Here is a 21,432-nt window from a genome sequence, read left to right as displayed (position 1 = left end):
CTTTGGACAGCACAGCAGGAGAACAGTGGCTCTTGAAACTGGAGAGGACACAAGTGAGGCAAGGACAGTTCAGGCTGAGGTTCTAAAGTCATCCATCTGGTGACCTCCATTGGTGCAACACTAAGACAAGCATATCCACTTTTTTTTTCCTTCTCTTTTTTCTCCTCTCATGCTAAGACCCTTGAAATGTAATAGTTTTTGATCCTTTTTTCATACTTCGGTTCTCTATTTATTCCACACATTCCTTGGTAATTCATAGTCCCTGTACAGCTACCTGATCCCCTAATGCAGCTCAGTCAAGTTGGTTTTAATTTACTGTAGTTGGCAACTAAACCAGCTCCAGGGCAACAGGGTAATTCCACTACTGGTGCTGGGAAGAAAAAAGGAAAAGCAGCAAGAATAGAGGGATATTTGAAATACTCTCTCTCTTCTTGATGCTTCTTTTCCCTCTACCACTGCAGATAAGAATAGGATCCTCTCAAGGTAGTCTCAAATTAGCAGAGAATTACCTAGAAAGAGGTAGGTGTTTTCACTATAATTTGGGACTCACTGTCATGCTTCCCACTACCCAAACAGGTACACTAGTTTTGCTATAGAAAAAGTTAGTAGTGATGGACCTAGAACTAAACTGGAGCTTGCAACCTTTTAGATCCCTGTTTACTTCTGCAACAAACCATATTTAGAGACTGTTTTAAGAAGTCTTTGACTTCCCATGGATCTGCTACACTGGCCAGCACTGCGGTTCCAAATGCATTTTAAGGTTCAGAAATTGAAAACCAGTATTTCCAGAAAGGTTTGTTTCAGATTCCACCCCTCTAGACATAATATACGAACCTGTTACTGACCCTAGCTTCACTGACAAAATAAAATAAAATAAAATAAAAACCAAACTGCCATTAAACTTCAGAAGGGTCAGGATTTCACAAACTTAAGCTACGTCATTTTCTAGCTGACTCTCTTGAGGGGACAGTACAGAGGCAGTGAGCTTAATACTCGCAGAAGAAAAAGTCATTTTCTATTCCTAAGACGCTGAGAGCTGTTCACTTTTTGCATTTGTTGCAGCATTCTCTGTTCAGTTCAGACCAGCTGAAGTATCACATTACAGAATGAGATTTTTACTTCAACCTTAACTATTTATGCTTGTAAATTATCACTTAATTTCAAAGTTTGTGTTTCAGCTATGTGCTAAATACATACAAAAAAATGTTCCTATGCATACATAAACATTATATACCCATTATATTGTTTTCAGTTTACCTCAACTATTACAAAGAGAGAAATATCTAGAGAAGAGCACATTTAATTTTTCTGCACTCCCACTCCCAGGACTCAATTTGCTCTGAGAATGAAGGAAAACATAAGAAATAAACAAAAAAATGAAAAACCACAGACAATTCTGAAATCTTTCCAACAATTTCAGAAAAGCTTTCTTCACTTCTTTGGTAATAACTATCATATTACCTTGAATCTGACTCCCTCTTCCAGCACAATATATCCTTGCGAAGGGGTCAAATCCACTGATGCTTCTGAAGAATTAATTTCACTTACAAGATATTGAACAGTCACGGTGCCAAATATCCCCTGAGGAGGTTCTCTAATAATATTTAGTACTGCAACACTTTCAATCAAATGGAGAGCTGTTTGCTCTCTTAGGAAGAAGTGATCGCTGTTATTGAATGACAAAACTCCATGGCCATCATCATTGGCAAGTATAGTAATTGTGGCTTTTGAGAAATAAATAATGGAAACATTCTTTAATTAACTTAGTAAAATATAATTGTACATATATACAAATAAAACACATATAAACACAAATCCATTCTTCTTTTTAGTGTATATATAATACTTTTATGTCCATGATTTGACTTGAAGAGAATAGGTAAGTATTTTACTTTATCTAGGAAGACTTCTAGACAGGAAGAATCTAGACTCTCTTATTAAAAAGCTCACTTTCGCATTTTTTGATTCCTAATTTTACATATTGTCTTGATAATTGCATAGATTTCATAGGGATGTTTAAGAACTTTCCAAAGGAGTATAAAGATCTACCATAGCAGGGTAATGGTGTTTTCCAAAATATGATTATTCAGAAGAATGAAATTAAAATGACTGCCATACAATTCCAAAGAACGAGAACATCAAAACTAAGTTTTACCTGTTGTGTTCTCCCCTAATTCCAGCCCCAGAGAGGGATTTGTTAAAATTAACTGGAACTTCTCATCACCTTCAGGAATATCATCATCAAAAATCGTAACAACAACAGATTTATTCCTTTCTCCATCAGCAAAAAAAAGAGTCTAACGTTGAAACACAGAAAGCATTGAACACTTAACAGTTGTTAATACACACAGAATTTTTCAACTAAGGTAAACAGAATTGTTTTAAGTAGGAAGGAAGAAGAGGCAAGAAGGGCTATAATCTCTGTGTCCCTTATAAATTGACTGAAACAGAAGTAAAAAAGTTCAGCACATTGCCGAATGAGGACAAGCAAGAGCAATTTACTTTGAAAGTTCTGTTGTAAAAAATATGAAAATTTATATGAAATCTTATATGCTCTTGTCTAAGTGAAGTTGTATTTGAGACAGAAGTTTGAAAGTTTACAATGTGTCTTATATTTAAAAATACTTCAGTATTTAAAAAGAAAGAAACAGTAAAATAAGATGACTAATTTTATCTCATTCTATTCAGATGACCAAAGTAATTGAAACAAGTTGAAAAATCTAGCTGCACTACTGATCATTCTGCAGAATAAACAAGAAGACATCTTTTTGAGGAAGCTGAGGGAATGAAAAGTACTAGATTTGGAATTTGCTTCTTACCCTTGATGTCACACTAAAATCCAAACCCAGCTGTGCCTCCAAATTTTGGGCATAAAAAAATACAGACACATTGCCATATGATCCTCTGTTTCGGTATGCCATTATTGTCAGATTCCTGTGAGATTCATTAACTTCAAAACTAAAACAAAAAGCAAGAAAAATTCTCAGTGGTCACCGAGCATGTTCTTTTGAATAAGATGGTAGATAGTTGTTATATTTTCACTTCAAATAATTCCCTCTGCTTTATAAGAAAAAGGCATCTTTACAGTATCAGCATTGTTACAATTGTCCAATACGACATTTTTACCTTTGTTTCTTGTCTAAATGGAATTAAGCTATAGGAGGTCGTGATTTTTCCTGCTTATTAGTGGCAGATTAAGCCTGTCTATGTTCACAGGTGCCTTCTTTCTAGCTCCTGGAAATTAGTCAGAGAAAAGATCTGGGAGATGCCAGTGTGTACGCTTACATGGATGCAGAGGCTGGAACAGTGGATGGAAGCTGGGGGAGTGACACAAGTTCACAAAATAAAAGAACAGCAGTGAAAGTAAGTACATGTTAGCAAAAGATTTCTGAGTAACCATACTGTAAATGTTGGTTTTCAGTGTGGGAATTATCTTACACTTTCCAGTCCTACTGAATTGAATGATGCTTTGCCATCTCAAAGATCTGGCCCTATTTTTAATAGGAGTTTTACTGTTAACTGAAAATGAAAATAATTGGGCAACCCCAATCATTAACTGACACAGTGGGTTCTTCAAGGAGACAAGACTTACTTGGAACTTTCCCATTCAATTACTCCGCTTACTCCATCATTAGCATCAATAATAATTTGAGAAGCTAAACCTTCCACATCTAAAATGGAAAACAGAAGGACAAACATGAAAGAACAATAAAGTCCATTTTCATGATTTTCAAGAATATAGAAGCATTTCTTAAATCTCTACTAATTTCGTAGAAGAAATACGTGATTGTCTGTTTCTAAAATATGGAGGAGGAAATGGTAGTGGGCAAGGTGATTGGAAAGGCTCAAAGAAAGTCTGGACAGATTTACTACCTTACTACTAGAACTGCAACACAGTGCCTGAAATTACCACTGTCACATTTAATAATGCACACAAAAAAGACTAAAGAAAATTTAGAAAGCAAAACACAGCACAGAAAAAATAGGAGATACCAAAAGCAAGATTTGTCATGGAATCTTATTTTATCTTCATTGTGTGTGTTTATTATGATGACATTCAACATTTTGCAGACTGTACCATTCTGAATATGGGAGGAAAAATGAGTAAGAAAGAATAATAAATGACCCAGTATTTAATGTCCCATTCATGTTTCAGTGCCTGATCATAACCTTACTGGCACACACCTCAGATTCTGCTACAAACAGAGAATTACTATTTTTTTTTGTAGGCTGTTTATGTAAGGTAACTTTCTATTGCTCCATAAAGACATATGCATCTTCACAATAACTCTGAAAGATTATTGTATGTATTGCACTGTGAAAATACTGAATAATAGATTAATGCCAGAAATGTCCACTAATCTCAGAGACCAGAACTTGACAGTCAGAACTTGATTCTTCTGCAAAAATAGTGCCTTCATTTGTTCAGACAACAGCACTGCATGACTACCTTAATTTACTTCAACTTACTTTCAATAAGACTTAAAAAGAAATGAAGAAAAGAACGACAATTTCTACAACTAAATTGACTCCACTGAATCCGTAGTAAGTATACTATACTTAGATCCATAGGAAAGATTTCTATCAACTCAGATAAAACTGAATAAAAGGTCATTGCCATGAATCCGAACCTGTCACTGTGAGGTAGCGATGGAGATCAGCAGTAGCTGCAAAACCTCTACACAAACAGCAGAAATGTTACTGAGGTTTAGAAATCCAGAAGGGAGTGCTAGCGATTACAGACCTTTCAGCTTCACTCCTAACCCGCATTTTCCCTTGTCGTGTCAGAGTCAGATCAGTTCACCGAGGATGTGTAATATTTTGCTTTCAACATCAGATGTCTTACTTCATGTCTGGCAACCTTCCCCTTCCCTGACGGCCCCCTGCCCCCCTCCCCTAGCTTAGCTCTTTCTTGTGTCCATGAATGTTATTCCTTTTTCTTTCATCATTCTCAGCTGTTGATCATTTTCCCTTTTTTTAATTCCTTGCACTTTTGTATTTGAGTCAGGCTCTTCCTTCTATCTCCTCTAGAAGATGGGAGCAAGAGCAGCAAGGGGAAAACAACAGACTGTCTTTATGCTTGCTCTTTCTGCTCCTTATCAGTGAAGCTTCAGACCAGAAATAAAGGTCGCTTAAGTTCAGTGTGTTCAACTCCGCATCACAGACATACCAGACTTAGTCCCCATATTGCACGCACATGGCCGTGACAGGAAGAGCACATGCAATGTATTCCAGATGTGTAGGATTGACTGCACATGCCTCTATCATGTGCAGAACACCCATCTCTCTTGATGTTAGACAGCTCCTAGAAATACTTCAAATATCTTGTATAGGGTATGGGATTGCTAGAAATCCTAAACAAATGCATTGCATCAACAAGGAGTTAAATTCTCAATCATAACAAATCAAAATATACCAACGGGGAAAACAAGATTAGAAAATTGTCTGAAAACAGAATTTGTAGTGAGACATTACAACGAGGACAATTTTTTGCCTCATGGGTTAAAACCATTATCTTTTCATCCTAAGCACCCAATGCAGATATCACAGCAGAGCTGAACGGTCACGATTCAAAGAGACTGCCAACCCCTTACAACAGAAGGTGAGACTATACAGCACTCAGCACAATTTAGTTCAGAAAAACCCTTTGTCCTTATATGTTATTCTTTTTATGTTTTAGATTTTAGACTCAACTAATCACAGCTCAGTCTCTACAAATCAGCAATGAGTCTTGCAAGTTACCTTTCAATCTGTAACGAATTAACTCAGTCACTTCTATAGGCATGCAAAGAAAAGGGAAAAGAGTCAAAGAAGATGTTAGAAATAATTGATATAACTTGCTTTAGTACCACAGGATAATCCAACTGCCCTTAAAGCCAATGGCAGCTATGCTATTGAATTCAGAAGCAGAATGAGGAGCTAACTAAGCAATGATAAATGAAGTTCACTGGAAGAGTAGGAAAACCATAGGATATGACTCCTAAAAGTAAATCTGATAAAGAGTAATAAAAAGTCACTTTAAAAGAGTGAACTAAGTAATCACATAAAGTAATTTTTTTGACATTTTTGTTTCCATTATGTAGTTTTTAAGTGAAAATCAGATTAAGACATTGCCAATAAAACTTTTCAGATAATTGTGCTCTCCAACTTTTAATTACTAACTTCTTTATGAAAATTGCCTTATAATTGTTACAGAGCCTAAAAAAGTAAGAAGCAAGTGTAATAATGAATATGTTTGATATTCTACAATGTTTCTTTCAGAATACCCTGACTCATATTGGCATAGTTAGCAGGTAAGGGGAATAACAATAATATGCCAGAGCAATATAATCTGCATGCAATTCATGTAAAAGGAAAACCAAAGATAATTCTGTATAAGTTGTTTTACCCAGCCTAGGTGGGGATGAAGTTGAATGGTTCATGATGAGTTCCACTGAAGTTAAATTAACCAAGAAGAATTCTTGCACCTCTGGTACATCATCCTGCAAAACATAAATTCAGTGCATCCTCTTTTCATTTTCCTTTAAGAAACTATCACAGAAGTCACCAAACAGCAACACACTAGAGATCTCCAATATTATAGCGACGCTAGAATTAATTTATTTTTCCTTTTTCCTGAAATACTTTCATTGGGTGTAAAATTGATTATCTTGAATGAATTATGAAGTAAGACATTATATTTCACGAAAAAGACTCTGAGGTGACACTAAACTATTCTTGTGAATAAAGTTCTGCCCAACGTTAAAGGCACAATCCCCAACCACCGGAAAAGTAAGTCGGTAGCAAGCAATGAATTACACTGTTCTGAATATCAATAGTAAAGTCTTAATGAGACAGCTAAATTTCATTTATGCATAGGCAGAGCTGCTTTCCGTTATTATTTGTCATCCTGTGATTTTAACATTAAGATAAAAAATGTCTTTCTAAATGACAATGAAATATATAGCTTCAAGTAATATATAGGTTGCAAGCTTTATGTTCCAAAATATTCCTCTTCTGATGTCATACAGATCAGTATAGAACAAAAGAGTTTAGAGTTTACCTCTAGAATAGTAATATTTATGGCAGCTGATGTTTCTCCTTCTTCCAAAACCAGTGAGCCAGAAACAGCTATATAATCAGCTCCTGGTTCAGCCAAGGTCCCTTCAGTCTGATTACTTAAGGTGAGCAATCCTGGAACTGCAGCATATGTAACATTGATAGCACCTGTTTAATTTGTGACAAAAAAATAATTTTTTTCAATTCTTATGTAATGCTCACTGGAATAGATAAAGAAAAGAGATCAAATGCTCACCCACAAAAGGAAAAGACTAACTGCAAAACAGAAGGATTAAAAGATTAATCTGGAGCCAACAAAACTTTGTTGTTGTTTTTAATGTGCTTTCAGTCCAGCCTTTGGTGATTTGTCCAACATCACAGGACTCAAAAAGCATTAGGACCAAATATATTCAGATATTTGAGGTGCTGTGGATCACAAAAATTACGCTGCTGAAGTACTGCCTGGGACATCTAATGTATTATTAATATGAGGTTTGGTGCCAAGGGAAGTAGAATGTTTCAGAAACGACTGATATCTAAGAAAGGCTCTAAAGGCAGCGCTGGGAAATACAGCTTAATAAATCTAGTTTCCTTCCCAGGCAGATTGACATAGACTTCAATAAAGAATAAAATTAGAGAACACACTGATAAATGTTGCCATGGGGAGAAGTTAGACATAACTTTTTTCATAATAAAGCCATAGCTCACTAATCTGCCAGGGTAAGTCAAGTGGCAAATGTAAAGAGAGTGATCCTGGAGATAAAATGACAATGAAATTCAAAGCTAGTCTGTATGAAATAAAATATAAGTTATAAAAGGATCTTAGTTTTAATAAATAATGTCGGACTCTAATTTAAGTAAGGGATCTTACGTTTACTATGGATACTTATTTTAAAGCATTAGTTTCCTGAGTAGTGTTCTAAAAATAAATTAGGTACTGACTGATATTAAAAAAGAAATGGGAAAACATAGAAATGTCATTAAAATGCCTCTACAAGTCTGTGGTGTGTCCAGATCTTGAATATTCATTGTAACAGGTCACTTCACTTCAAAACAGATATAACAAAAAAAACCTAAGAGAGATTATCATTGAGGTCTAAATATAGTCTAAAAAGGTAAACAGGCAATGATTACACATGTTATCTCACAATATAAGTTGAAATCCTCAGGCAACAAACACAAGAAAATATTTTTCCACACAGCACATTATTGAATTCAGGAATTAAGTACCACTTAATTTTATGGATGTTAAAAAAAAAAAGTGATTTAAAAAGGAGTAAGAAATTCTCAGAGGAGACATAAACTGAATTCAGTGATCTGAATGCAACTTTTTCCATGCGACATTCCGAAGCTGCCTACTTCTGGAAGTTTAGAGGAGCAATACGTGGGAACGATCCTTCCATACAAGCTCCTTTTCTCCTATGTTTTCTATTTCTTTTGGAGACACTAACACAGAGGCAAATTCATTTTTATTCAGTATATAATTCATAAAGGTAGTAACCCTAATAGCCAACTAGTTACATCACAGCTCCCAGACTACTTCCTGTGGAAATGAGGGCTATGGCTCCAGTTTTAACTAAAACTTAGCTTCTAGGCATGCAGTAAGAAGCCTAGAAGTTCTGCAAATATCAACCGTACCCAAGATTTTTCAAAATTTCCAGCCTCCCTGTCATGGCTTTCATTCACCTAACGATTACCAAAACAAAACTTCCTTTCTCTTGGAGTTATTATACAAACCTAGAGATCCAAATTCTCTGTTAATAAAAAGCGGAACCGTTTTGTTTTCCTCTGGAATTAAAACTACCCTGGATGGGGAAGCAAAATTCAAGACTCCATGTGGTTCATCACTAGCTTCTACTGTCAGAACAGCTTCATATCCTTGACTATCCAAAACAGCAGCACCTGAAGAAGAAACTCCTACAAAAGAATCAATGGACTACCGTGAGTAAAGTGGTATGCAACTAGCTTTTTTGTCTTACATTACTGCTATTATTACATTCAAATGACACTCAGTAAATGCAAATGAAATTAAACCAAATGCATCGTGCTCATTGAATTTTATGGATGGTGTGGAATGTATATATATTTACTTTCTATAACAAATACAGGAACATACAATCACAACAGAAATTGTATGCATACTAAGTATAGAGTCACAAAAATGTATTAAGAAATGAGAAAACTTAATAGGCCAGTGCCAAATATCAACTTCCGTAAACTTCCTCTATTGTAAAAGGAAAGGGAAAGTTTTCCCAGGAATTAACTCCAAAAGTTAAAATTATATTCAACTTCTCAATTATTCCATTAAGAAATGAATCCCTTTCCCAAGTTTTGCCTTGATGAATAATTGTTGGTCTATTGATTTGTGCTTAACCTGACGGATTATGAGAGTGAACAAATGATTCTGGTAAGTTGGTAAGGCACCTAGCAGCAACATATTGCCTGTCAAGTTAATTTGGTGTTTAGACATTAATTTCAGTTTAACAAAGGGTATTTTCAGAAAGGATGCAGTTTCATGCTTCTTTTCTCTTCATAATTTGAATGGCAAGAAAAAAATATTCCGACCTCCTTGAATTCAGAGACTGATCAGAAAGTCAGCCTGTGGCATGACAAGATTGCTTTAAAAGATAAAAATATCTGCTTATTTCATGGCAATGGTATCCAGAATACATTAGTAAGCTTAAGTTTGTATTCAGTTAAAGGGAAGCAAATAACCACTGAATTAAAAAGGCAGAGTTAAATCAGGATTAAAACCAATGAAGGAAAACCGCAAAGACACTGTGGTGTTTATGTATATATATACACACACACAAGGCTCAAGACTGTTTCAATAAAAAGTGAATTAACTTTGCATAGTTTATACCAGTTGCAGTATGCCTAGTCCTACACCTCCGATATGGATTAATACATATTAAAATATTACACTACTAAATGGTAGTTTTAAGATATAGCAGGCTATAGTTCTGCATTACCTTCTGTTTTGATGTTGTATAGGATGATCTGGTATTCTTCTTTTTCTTCAGGAATATGGTCATCCAGCAAGTGAACATACAATGTGGTATTCAATGTCTCCTATTTATTTTATTGATAAAGTGATTAGTCATTATTGTGTAAAATACAAGTGATATCACTGTATCATATGTATTTTGAACAAAACCTTTAAGAAATGTAAAGTTAAAGTATCAAAAACTATAAAATCCCTCCAGTTTAGAACTCCAAGAGTAAGGGAGCAAGTAAATAACCACACCAAGAAACAAAGACTGCTATAAAAGCACATTTGTTTTCTCAGCTCAGTTCTAATTAGAGTATTCTCCTGTAGCCATTAGCTTTGCTTATGGACTTACCTCAGGAAAAAAGAGTATTCCAGAATAGTTTTCAAAATTTTGTTTTACGTTATGCCCAACTATCTTCCATTCAACAGTAACATTTCCCAGTCCTGGGGCAGTTCTTACAATATGGAATGGCAGTTCTTCTCCTAGGAACAAAGGGTAAGACGCAATATTTTGGGGTTTCCTCTCCTACATATCAATTATAAAAATGAGAAGCCAAAAACATGCATCACAGTCAAAATAATTTTTCTGAAAGATGTTCATATTTTTAACAGTGAGCTTCACAGTAGTTATATATAACACATTTACTTTTAAGACTGAAACAAAAAACCTAAACTCTTTCATCCTGGGTTTTTCTGGTTTTAGTTCACTCTTGGAAAGAACTATCAAAATATGAGGGAACCTGATACAGATGAATAACTTATAAAGTAAATGCCCATCAAAACATGTACAAACAGAAAAGTATCACCTGTCTGTGAACTACACAAAATATTAATCGCTGCATGTACCAGTTCCAACACAAACAGTTTTCTACAACAGCTAACTGGCAAGGAATATACATTTTCCTAACATTTGCAGTGTCTTGTGACTTTACATAGTGCATGCAGAAAAATGCTTGTAATTACCTGTAAGTTCCAGTTATGTGGGTTTGAACTTACAAATATCATTAGTGGATATTTGTAAAGGAAATATCCAGCAAATGTTAATATTTAATAATTTATAATTTAAAAATTAAATTATTTCAAACTAAAATATTAACATGTAATAATGTATAATTTAATTTTTTAATAATTTCTGGGATAATCAGTATCAATTGACAATGTGCATCTATAAGAAACAATTATGGTATTTTTCACATGAATAACATTTAACCCAATGGGCACTTTAACTAAAAAGAGCAAACTCCTTAGAAATCTTCATAAAATTTAGAAAATTTATATAATGTATATAATATTAAATACTTATATAAATTTATAAAAAATATATAATATTAAATATTTTAAATATGGACATGTGAAATTAACATGTTATATCCATATGAAATAAATCAGCAGGTAAAATTAGTAATAATAGGCAATATATTCACATAAGAGGACAGATGTTTACTTATAATATGTAACAGCGTATTTCGAGTGTGAGGAATTGAAGTTTGCCAGTATGTACAGTGTTGCATTGGCTTTCAAAGACATGAAATATGCAGAAATCTATAATACCGAGATGCTTGGAAATAATAATACATGAGATTTCTTTTGCTTACTAAAGTATGAACAAAACCTAACAAAAATTTGCCAAAATGTATTTCAGTGATGCAGAAACAGAAATCTGACAAACTGAGTTCCATCCCCAACTCACAGAGAGTCTTTCTTAGTATTGCTATAAACTGACTTGATTTTTTTTCACTGTTGCAAAATCTGGAATAATTCCATCTTCTGATTTGTGTTATGTACATGCTTAGAAGCAAACCTATTGAGAAGCATTGAGATACATCTATGAAAGTGAGAGAAGATGTGGTGTTATGTGGCTTCTTACTCCATGACATAGAGAACTGAGCAGCCCAGCTAGTCTCTCCGATTATTTAATTTGAAGAGCATCAAGTTAGGGTGCTATATGGCTGCTCTGGTACATCATATTGCAGGACAGTGGCAGGAACAGTTTGAACATTTTCTAGACATGTTCCTTTTTTGGTAAGGAAATATTAGAGAGGTGCATGTATATTGGCTACCAATGAGAGAGATATGAACAACTAACTTCAAGAGACCTTAATATAATTAATTAAAACATAAAATTGTGAAGAAGCAATACAAGAATTGTATACACCCAAATAAATAGAATTAGTATGTGTTATTCAGCCTCAACATTTCAAACTTCAGTTAAGCCTTGGAGATGTACCAATGTTCATATCTTTGTCTTAAGTTGTTCCATGTTGCTTCTAAGAGAATAAAATAATTCAAAATTTATTGACATCACAAGGATTCTGCTTCTACAGTCAGATATCTGAGGATAGACTACCAGTTTACAAGTTTACCTGAAGCTAATTTATCATATTGTTTAACATTGCACTGAAATCCATTCTGTCCTATTTGAGAATTTTGCACATCCATTGCAAACAAATAAATATTTTAACAGAAAAATGGTTACTTTAGTACTATTGCAGAATGCACAATTTAGACAAAGCTTATTTCAATACAGCATTATGTAATACAATGGATTTGCCAATACTTTATGATGCAGAAGACTGTTACAATGTAATCCAAAGACTAAGAAGAAATACGAAGTACGATTCATCATAATTACAGACCTCAAGTAGTTAATTACTAACCCATGTTTCTTGGTTAGCTTTACCAAAATCTTTGGTATCCCTATCCAGAAAGAAATACTAATACAAATATTAATTGATTTCTGAAGATTGAAAGCGTTATGAGGCTAATTTCACTATTTTAAGTGTTTTAATATTTAACCATGTTATCCATATCTTTAGATTTCTACATTTATCAGGGAGAAGAAGCAGGCCTCAGTCCTCCTCATCTTCTTCATTATTTCAAGCTACTCTGGTGCATTTTTCTCTAATACAGTCATAGCCACACAACTGTTGCAGGCCTCTGCCTGTACTAAAATGCCACCCTTGCCCTCAATAAGGTAATGAATAATATGCACAGATTGAAAATAATAAAGATTTGCTTGATAAATTGTTCAATAATACAATACATATAAAAGATAATCATATTTGAATGTATGTCTGGTAAATTTTGTTTTCACAACAAAAAAACTTGATACTGAAAATGAAATGCAAACACTGAAACCATCTAAAGGCCTTAGCTCATTCTTATTTTTATCAAAGGGACTTAGTTTGGTTGTTTTTTCTTGCTGCAAGACAATGCGCTATTTTTCACAAGCTGGAGGAATTGTAATCGAGTAATTTCCAAACTATAGCAGAGTATTTCAGCTCCAAATGGCCAGCATTTGCTAGCATGCTATAAATAATATTTAACCAGCGGAAAGTATTCAGGGTCATCATAACCTTTGGGAATGAGACAGTTTGTATTAATTCCTTGTGCTCATTAACAGCTCTTTCTAGCTTGCCAGATTGCAGCTGGCTTGGCAGGTGGATCAGAACTGTTAATGTGGAGGAATAAAGCACAAAAACCGGACACACACTAGCACAGAATTAACGCAAACCATGTCTAGATAAAAACAAAAAGGTTATGACGTCCTTTCATGTCTGGAAAAAAAAACAGAACAAATTTGGTTGGGAAATACTTTTTTCTTCAAACAGAAAATGCAATGCACACATTCCTGTACAGCAAATTTCTGTTTTGTTAACTTCCTCTGCCCATCAGTTTACATTCACCATCAGTAACATTCAGTAAATTCACCATCAGTAACATTATTATCCTATGCAAAACTGCATCAAACCTTAGATCAAACACGCAACAGGCTCTTTTAAAGCACTAGCAGAAGTCATCGGTCCATATCAAATTATTATTGTTCTTTCTCAAATGTCATGACTGAATGATGGCAGCAAGATTGCTACATTCCCAAATTAGCTACCATAAAAAGCATAAACAGAAAATTTTAAACCAGCGAGTTATTGAGTCAGGAAGAGGGAAGATGTGACCCTAACCTGTCTGTGGGAATATTTTCTAGAAGATTTAAAGTAAATTGTAAGTCACCAATAGATGAAATTTGCATATGACTACTAATAGGTGTGTATGATGGGAGTTACATACAGTTCTGGAATATGGCATAAAGAATAAGAAAAGAAATGCTAAAAGGAGCTTTGAAATGCAATATCAATAGAAGCAAGGCATGATCTTCAGAAAAAAGGAAAGCACAGATGATGATATATAAAATGGTTTTAGAAATGGTGTACTCATCTTATGCATAGGTTTTATTTAAATGCTATGCTTGCAAGAGTTAAAAATTCAAAGAAATACATGCCAGGTCTGTGGATATTCTCCGCTTGCTGGTATTCTCTGAACAGTGATACAATCACTGTGAGCCATTAGCAACAGAAAGCACGGAGATGGAAGCTCATGTTAAACAAACTGACTATGGTCAACACGAGTAACCCACCTTCACGACCAATAACAGATCTTGAGGATGTCTGGAAGCTAAGAATTCCTGCCACATTGTCACTTGCCAGAATAATCACTCTGACAGTGTCAAAACTGGGCAGAATCCGGCTCCCTCCTTCGGTATGGACCAGGCTGATTATGATACTTTCATCATCCTCTGGCTCTGGATCATCTAAAATGGTCAGCATGACTATCTTTTTTGTTTCCCCTACAAGGAGAAGAACATATACATACTTATGTGTGCACATGGAAATCAACTTTTAAAAAGATTTAATCAACTCCTTTTGTAGGAAATACTTAAAAAATATAAAAAAGGACACAAAGCATATTTATTTATTTACCTGTCTAGAAGTTACTGAATGTCTTTACAAAGTCTTATTCAATTACTATTGAAAAGTTACATTAGGGCAATGTAATTATCAAATTATTAAATATACTATGTAGAAATTAACAATGTAGGCATAATTGCTGAATGTCTAGAATTCTTTATTTGTATTATAAGTTCCCTGACTTTCAAATTTCACTTAGAAAAGGGGAATATCATTCTTGTAAAAAAATTACCAAGTGCATAAGTTCTCTGATGAACCATATACACAAGTATGTACGCTTAATTTGGATATATTTACTGGGCCAGGGAATGCATTAACATGGGCTGTCATTGTGTTAGTTACTTGTCTTCTGGACTATCAAAGAATGATAGTGTAAACAACAAACGTGATCAATTACCAGTCTCTATAATCCGTTATAATTTACAACACAATCCTGTTGCTCAGTGCATGTGCATAACCTGTGTTTTATGATTATGAGAATATCAGTTTACAAGATACACATATTTCTTGCTACGTTGTGTTTCAGAATACTTTGAAAACAGTTTTTACTAAACTTATAACCACTAATGTAATTACATGTCAGCCTCAGAATCGCTGCTGGCAACCCTTCTTTTGACTTCAGATGATTTAGCAAGCTAGCACACTAGAGTCTTTACTACACTCCCATAAATTGCTTTCAAAATAACTGTTCAATCAACTCAGACTTTAAAACTATAAAATATATCTGTCATGCTGCGCGGTACTTAAGTAGTGTCTGCCATTGACTTGTTTGTCCTGTTTGCAATTTTTTTTTTTTTTAATGTGCTGTTATGTTATGAAATCAATACAATCTTGGAATCTAAACAGACATCATAAAAAATTAGTACTGTACTGACTGAAGGTTAACAAAAGACCAGTTATGCTTGATTCTCATTTTCATTATCCTTGATATAACAACTATCTTCAGCATTATTATTGCTTATTTATTTGGTAAAAAGGTAATCTTTATAATGCACACTGCAATATTTCTTAAAAAAATACTTAGATACTTGTGCTTTTAATCTTTTTCTTTTTACTACCACTGTGTGTGTTCTGCAACATAATGCTATATGCTAATGAACCATATTCTTTTGAAGATGTATCCTGAGCAGTCAGGGAGGTTTAGCCTAGGAATAAGACATCACTTATCAAAACATCCAGAGGACTGAGTGCTTGTCAGGTTCTTTTTGTCTTTCTTTAGTTTTATAGAACAGAAGCTAGTGCAAAGCCTTGCCTCACCTTCAGCGAACACCAGAATCTCACCAACACCGACAAAATCCAAGTTTGGGGTAGCAGTTCCACCAACCACACGCCATTCTACTGTCACCTGTCCCAGGCTGCCTTCTGTCCTATGTATCATTAGCTGCACGTTGGTCTGAGGACGTTCTTCTACTTCAATATACAGACCTTTCTCTGTGGCATTGGGACTTACACTGTAGATCTTAAATACTCCAAATGCATCTCCATTCATCATTATGATAACCGTGGAAGTATTTGGCTGTCCTATAGTTGGTTGATTTTTTAAGCTGGCTGAGGTGCTCATTAGTTCAACTTTCAAAAGGGATACAGTGAATTTCTCATCCAACTCTGGCAGACTGTCAGGGAGTATGGTAACTGTGAGATTTGCAAACTCTTCCCCTTCCTGCATTATGGCTGACTGTCTTGTAATAGATTCGTAATCACTACCAGCGATGGCTTGTGTGCTAAAGAGAGCAGATGCACTGGTGATGTTTTTCTTGTACGTCCAGAATCCTGAAGTGTTAGTTAATGGGCTGATCTCTGAAGTCAGCCAAAGGCAGAGAGGAGTCTCAGAGGCACTGGAAAATGTAAAGGCTGAACACGCTTGTTCTTTCAGGCACTGAGTTGCACAGGCATACAGTGGGTCACTTGCTGCCGACACGTTCACTCTGGTCTTGGATGGTTGGTCAGGAATTCCTTGTAGAGGAGACTTGTAACAGGCCAGGATATCCTGACCTTGCTCAATGGCAAGAGCTACGACGTCAGTCTCAGAAGTGCTGTAAAATATCTGCAGCTGACCAAACCTTCCCCCACTAAAAGACATTAAAATAAAGAGTAATGTTAGTTGATGAAGTATGTCTAATATTCTGTGTGTTTCTGAGTTAAGAATAAAAGTGAACAAAAACGACTGGCCCTTTCTGAATTGTTGAAAAGTTCCAAATAGCTAATTAAATTGGATTCCCTTGAAGTTAGTACCAGAATCACTGCGTCGTCATTTTTTGCGGATAGCAAGTTTGATTATTTATAGCTTGGGTAGCAGTCTATTAAGAATGCATGTTTGCAAACATTTGTTTCTAGGCATTAACTTAGTCTTCTTAGGGCTGGCAAGGAAGAAAAAGCCTGTGCTGCCCAACCTTGTCATCTTTCCTCCTAGGTGTCCTCAGGATATCATATCGCATGCATAAAACCTGTTTTCCTTTTCTTGTCTCTTTCCACCCCACAAAGGTTGACCCATTTTGTCCTCCAGTTCAAATCACAGGAGCAGGCTGTTGTGCAGCTTTAAACAATTTGACGATTAAATAGGCAAAATGAAACTTCAAGTACACTATGTACAGTAGGTTTACATTGTACATTACAATGCATATTGCATTTAAGTACTTTATGTACATTTCTAATAAGCAGACATCTAGTTCAAAAACAACGTATATGAAATAAAAATGCATTGAGCTGGCAGATCAAGAAATTGATGCAAATACTTATACAAGAGGAGTATGACATTCAAAAGTATAGCCAAGACAAAAAAAAAAAAAAAGATATAAATAAAGCAAACATTATACAAACCTTCGCCTGACTGTTATATTTGCAAGAAAATTTCTTTCTAGTGGCTCCTGAATTCGATATAAGGATTGATGAAAGAAAACTGTGCCATAAGGATTATCATTGGCAGGTATTATAATATTCGCCACGCCATCTAACCCAATAGCACCACCATTGGAGGCCTGAGTTAATTCTACATGGACAATCTCAAAAAGAAAAAAAAAGAAGAAATAATGCAGCTAAACAGTTTTTGGTATTTCTAACAATAATCACAAGCAAAGTAAAATCTGAACTTCTTGCTCCTTCCTGCCAGAACATTCCTTGGTTTTCTTTGCATGCATTTCCGTAACAAGTTAAAGCTCTAACACTATTCAAGAAAGACGTAACTGCTTTACTTACTTCTTCTATTTCTGGAACATCATCAGCCAGGATTTCCAACAGCAACATCTGAATGGCTTCCCCAGGGGCAAAAGTAATATTACCCAAGGCGACCTGCAAGTCAGCATCAGCAGGATGTCCATTAATGGTAGCAACCCACTGAACAGTAACATTACCGAGTGTCCCAGCATTGCGGATTATTGGCAGATTTATGGTTACTGATCCAAATTCAGGCTCCTCCACAGTGAATTCGGTAATCTGAAAAACTGAAGTAAAGCACAGAGAGATGTATTTCATTAACAATGAAACTGAAAGTCAGTATATCAGCTCCTGAAGTACATAGCTTTATTTCACTCAATTTCATTTACTTGCACAGGTAAATCACTTTTAATCAGGTTTAAACTTAAAAGTGAATTTTCAGCATTAACATTTTCATCTACAGAGGAAATTAGCATGAAAATTAAGTCCTGAGGCAAAAAGTTTATTCCAACATACCCATTGTTCGAGGCTAACCATGAGCTGTTTCTAAGCTCTTAGAAGACAATTTCATAATTATTCCCAGCAAGGAAACTCTTTAGCAGCTTTCATGTCACTTACTGAAGAAGTAAGTCACAGAATCACAGAATCGTATAGGTTGGAAAAGACCTTTAAGATCATCGAGTCCAACCGTAAACCTAACACGGCCAAGACCACCACTACACCATGTCCCTAAGCTCCTCATCCAAACGGCTTTCAAATACCTCCAGAGATGGGGACTCAACCACTTCCCTGGGCAGCCTGGTCCAATGCTTGATAACCCTTTCAGTGAAGTAAAATTTCCTAATATCCAGTCTAAACCTCCCCTGGTGCAACTTGAGGCCATTTCCTCTTGTCCTATCACTTGTTACCTGGCAGAAGAGACCGACCCTACCTCTCTACCCCCTCCTTTCAGGCAGCTGTAGAGAGCGATGAGGTCTCCCCTCAGCCTCCTTTTCTCCAGGCTGAACAACCCCAGGTCCCTCAGCCGCTCCCCATCAGCCTTGTGCTCCAGACCCTTCCCCAGCTCCGTTGCCCTTCTCTGGACACGCTCCAGCCCCTCAATGTCTCTCTGGGAGTGAGGGGCCCAACACTGAACACAGCATTCGAGGTGCGGCCTCACCAGTGCCCAGTACAGGGGACGATCACTGCTCTACTCCTGCTGGCCACACTATTCCTGATACAAGCCAGGATGCCGTTGGCTTTCTTGGCCACCTGGGCACACTGCTGGCTCATATTCAGGCGGCTGTCAACCAACACCCCCAGGTCCTTTTCCGCTGGGCAGCTTTCCAGCCACTCTTCCCCAAGCCTGTAGCGTTGCATGGGGTTGTTGTGACCCAAGTGCAGGACGCGGCACTGAACCTTGTGGAACCTCACACAATTGGCCCCAGCCCATCGATCCAGCAAGTCAACATATTCCATTAAAATTGTTTCAAGTAAAATTCTTCCTTGTATTAAACTTTTAGTTTTTAAGAATTAAGTTAATTAATTACCCATCTGGAATTATTTGTTTTTGACATTTTTTCTTTCTTTCCCTCCTTCTACTGCCAAAATGGAACAAGAGGAATTAAGTAGGGTACTGAAGGGAGAAAATGGTAAGTCAAAGGAAAAGGCAGGAAAAAATACACCAAAACAAACAAACAAACAAACAAACAAGATAGATTTCTAAAATATCATTAAATTTTTGAAATCACCAAAACCCTTCTCAAAACCTGTGTAATGAAACTATTCTTGGAAAGTATATACAGTTCATTTTATTGATAATAACAGGCAGAAGAAAAACTAAAGCACTTGACAGAAAATAAGAAAATGTAATTTATTTTCTCTTTATATTTTTCAGTTTCCCCAGACTTCTAAATCTGCTTTGGCTGATTATCTAGTAAAACAAAGATATCAAGGTATTTAAGCAATAGATATTAGAATGCAGAGTTTCACGTAAACCTGTTGCAGAAATGCAGCACTTAGAATAGATAAAAAATAAAAAAGTAAACTAAAATCCATTTATCCCTATTGGGACATTCCAAAATCTTGCTATATCAATTGATGAAATAATACTTTTTTGTTATATTAAAGACACATTAGTCTTTAATTACATGTTTTAATTTAGTTCATCTTTTCCTTTACTGCCTTCATCCAGGCTTCCTCTTTGTCTTTTGAAAGTTTTTATTTAGTTGCCCAGTAACAGCTCACCCACAAATCTGCAGTAAAAACCTTAACAGAAGAGAAAAAACATGCAAACAAGACTCATTTACCAAAGGATCCAAATGGGTCATCAGAAGCCTCAATAGTTATGATTGCCCTAGTCAAAGATCCAAGCAAGGCTCCTCCTGTCGTTTGATTCAGCAGCTGAACATAAAATGACTCCTCAACTTCAGGATTGATATCATTAATTATATAAATTGGCACAGCTTTACTTGTTTCTCCTTCTAATAAGACAACATCTGATGAGGCTACACTGTAGTCCTCACCTAGATTTGTAGATGAAAAAAATAAAACAATAAAAACCACAGAATATTAATGCATTATGGTTCAGCATATTGAACATCATCAGTAACACTTATCTTCTCTTTTGGCTTACACATCTATTCCTCTGGTTTTATGGGTTTTTTTCTTTATCTTCAGAACCAGAAAACACAGCCTTTTTTTATTTCCCATTGCCTGTTAGATATTTGGATGGATTAAAATAAAACTTGGCTTGGCCAAAACAGAGTTTGCACTGTTAGACCAAGAGGTCCATTATTGCCTTTCATTGACAAGGTCACACTACCAAGATGTTTCTGTCTTTGATTTCTAATTGCTCTCTGGCTTTCCAAGAGATAAAAGTGAACAGAAGCACCTTTGTCAAAGCAGATTTTAGTAAAGGGCACATTTTGTGTGTGGACCTCGCTTTAGGCAAACTTGTCTCTAAGAATGACTAGATGAACAACTGTGATAATGGCTCTGCTTCAGAAACTAATTGAAAGCATACTCTGACACCAGCCTAGCTACATACTTATTTAGAAAAGTCTGTTACATAAAAAGGAAACTAAAATACCAGTTCTCAGAGCATGTACCACCTGCCTATTCAATTTTGGACACAACTGAAAGAGTGTGGGTTTGGTTCATAACTGCCTAAGTGGTTTTGATCCTGCACACTTCATAAGTTTGGTCTTTTCTTTATGTACCTTCTCTATAGCAGGGACCAACTGGAGAACTTAACCTCCAATTTTTAAGAAGTTCATCTTCTTGGGTTTTGATTATTTTTTGCCTGTTTGTTTTACAGCCGATTCCCCAGCTCTCACTTCCTCTCCAATAAGCTCACCTAAATGATGCATGATGGGTTTAAATACGTACAGAGGACTAAATAGTAGCTACATATACTACTATAGTAATTTTTATTTTTATTTATTTTCTTTTTTTGAAGAGGTGGTGGGCTACTAGGGAAACACCCCAATTCCTTCTCTCATTTCTCTTGCTAGCTTCTTCAGTGATGAT

At 35.6% G+C, this 21,432-nt stretch overlaps 1 protein-coding gene across 1 annotated transcript in view; it reads right to left on the bottom strand.

Annotated features, from left to right (window-relative positions):
• ADGRV1 (adhesion G protein-coupled receptor V1) overlaps window positions 1-21,432 on the bottom strand; it is a 293,978-nt gene that overhangs the window by 209,767 nt on the left and 62,779 nt on the right. The window contains exons 31-45 of the mRNA XM_075488638.1: window positions 20,211-20,426; window positions 17,965-18,209; window positions 17,590-17,771; window positions 16,030-16,841; window positions 14,442-14,651; window positions 10,383-10,513; window positions 10,011-10,110; window positions 8,776-8,955; window positions 7,043-7,206; window positions 6,389-6,482; window positions 5,743-5,772; window positions 3,593-3,671; window positions 2,820-2,958; window positions 2,156-2,297; window positions 1,462-1,724 (exon numbers count right to left, since the gene is read on the bottom strand). Of these exons, the coding sequence (XP_075344753.1) occupies window positions 1,462-1,724; window positions 2,156-2,297; window positions 2,820-2,958; window positions 3,593-3,671; window positions 5,743-5,772; window positions 6,389-6,482; window positions 7,043-7,206; window positions 8,776-8,955; window positions 10,011-10,110; window positions 10,383-10,513; window positions 14,442-14,651; window positions 16,030-16,841; window positions 17,590-17,771; window positions 17,965-18,209; window positions 20,211-20,426 (2,987 nt within the window). The remainder of the gene's footprint in view (window positions 1-1,461; window positions 1,725-2,155; window positions 2,298-2,819; window positions 2,959-3,592; window positions 3,672-5,742; window positions 5,773-6,388; window positions 6,483-7,042; window positions 7,207-8,775; window positions 8,956-10,010; window positions 10,111-10,382; window positions 10,514-14,441; window positions 14,652-16,029; window positions 16,842-17,589; window positions 17,772-17,964; window positions 18,210-20,210; window positions 20,427-21,432) is intronic.

This window comes from Mycteria americana, chromosome Z, assembly GCF_035582795.1.
Source record: "Mycteria americana isolate JAX WOST 10 ecotype Jacksonville Zoo and Gardens chromosome Z, USCA_MyAme_1.0, whole genome shotgun sequence".
NCBI classification, from domain to species: domain Eukaryota; kingdom Metazoa; phylum Chordata; class Aves; order Ciconiiformes; family Ciconiidae; genus Mycteria; species Mycteria americana.
This window is presented reverse-complemented; position numbering and strand designations above follow the sequence as displayed.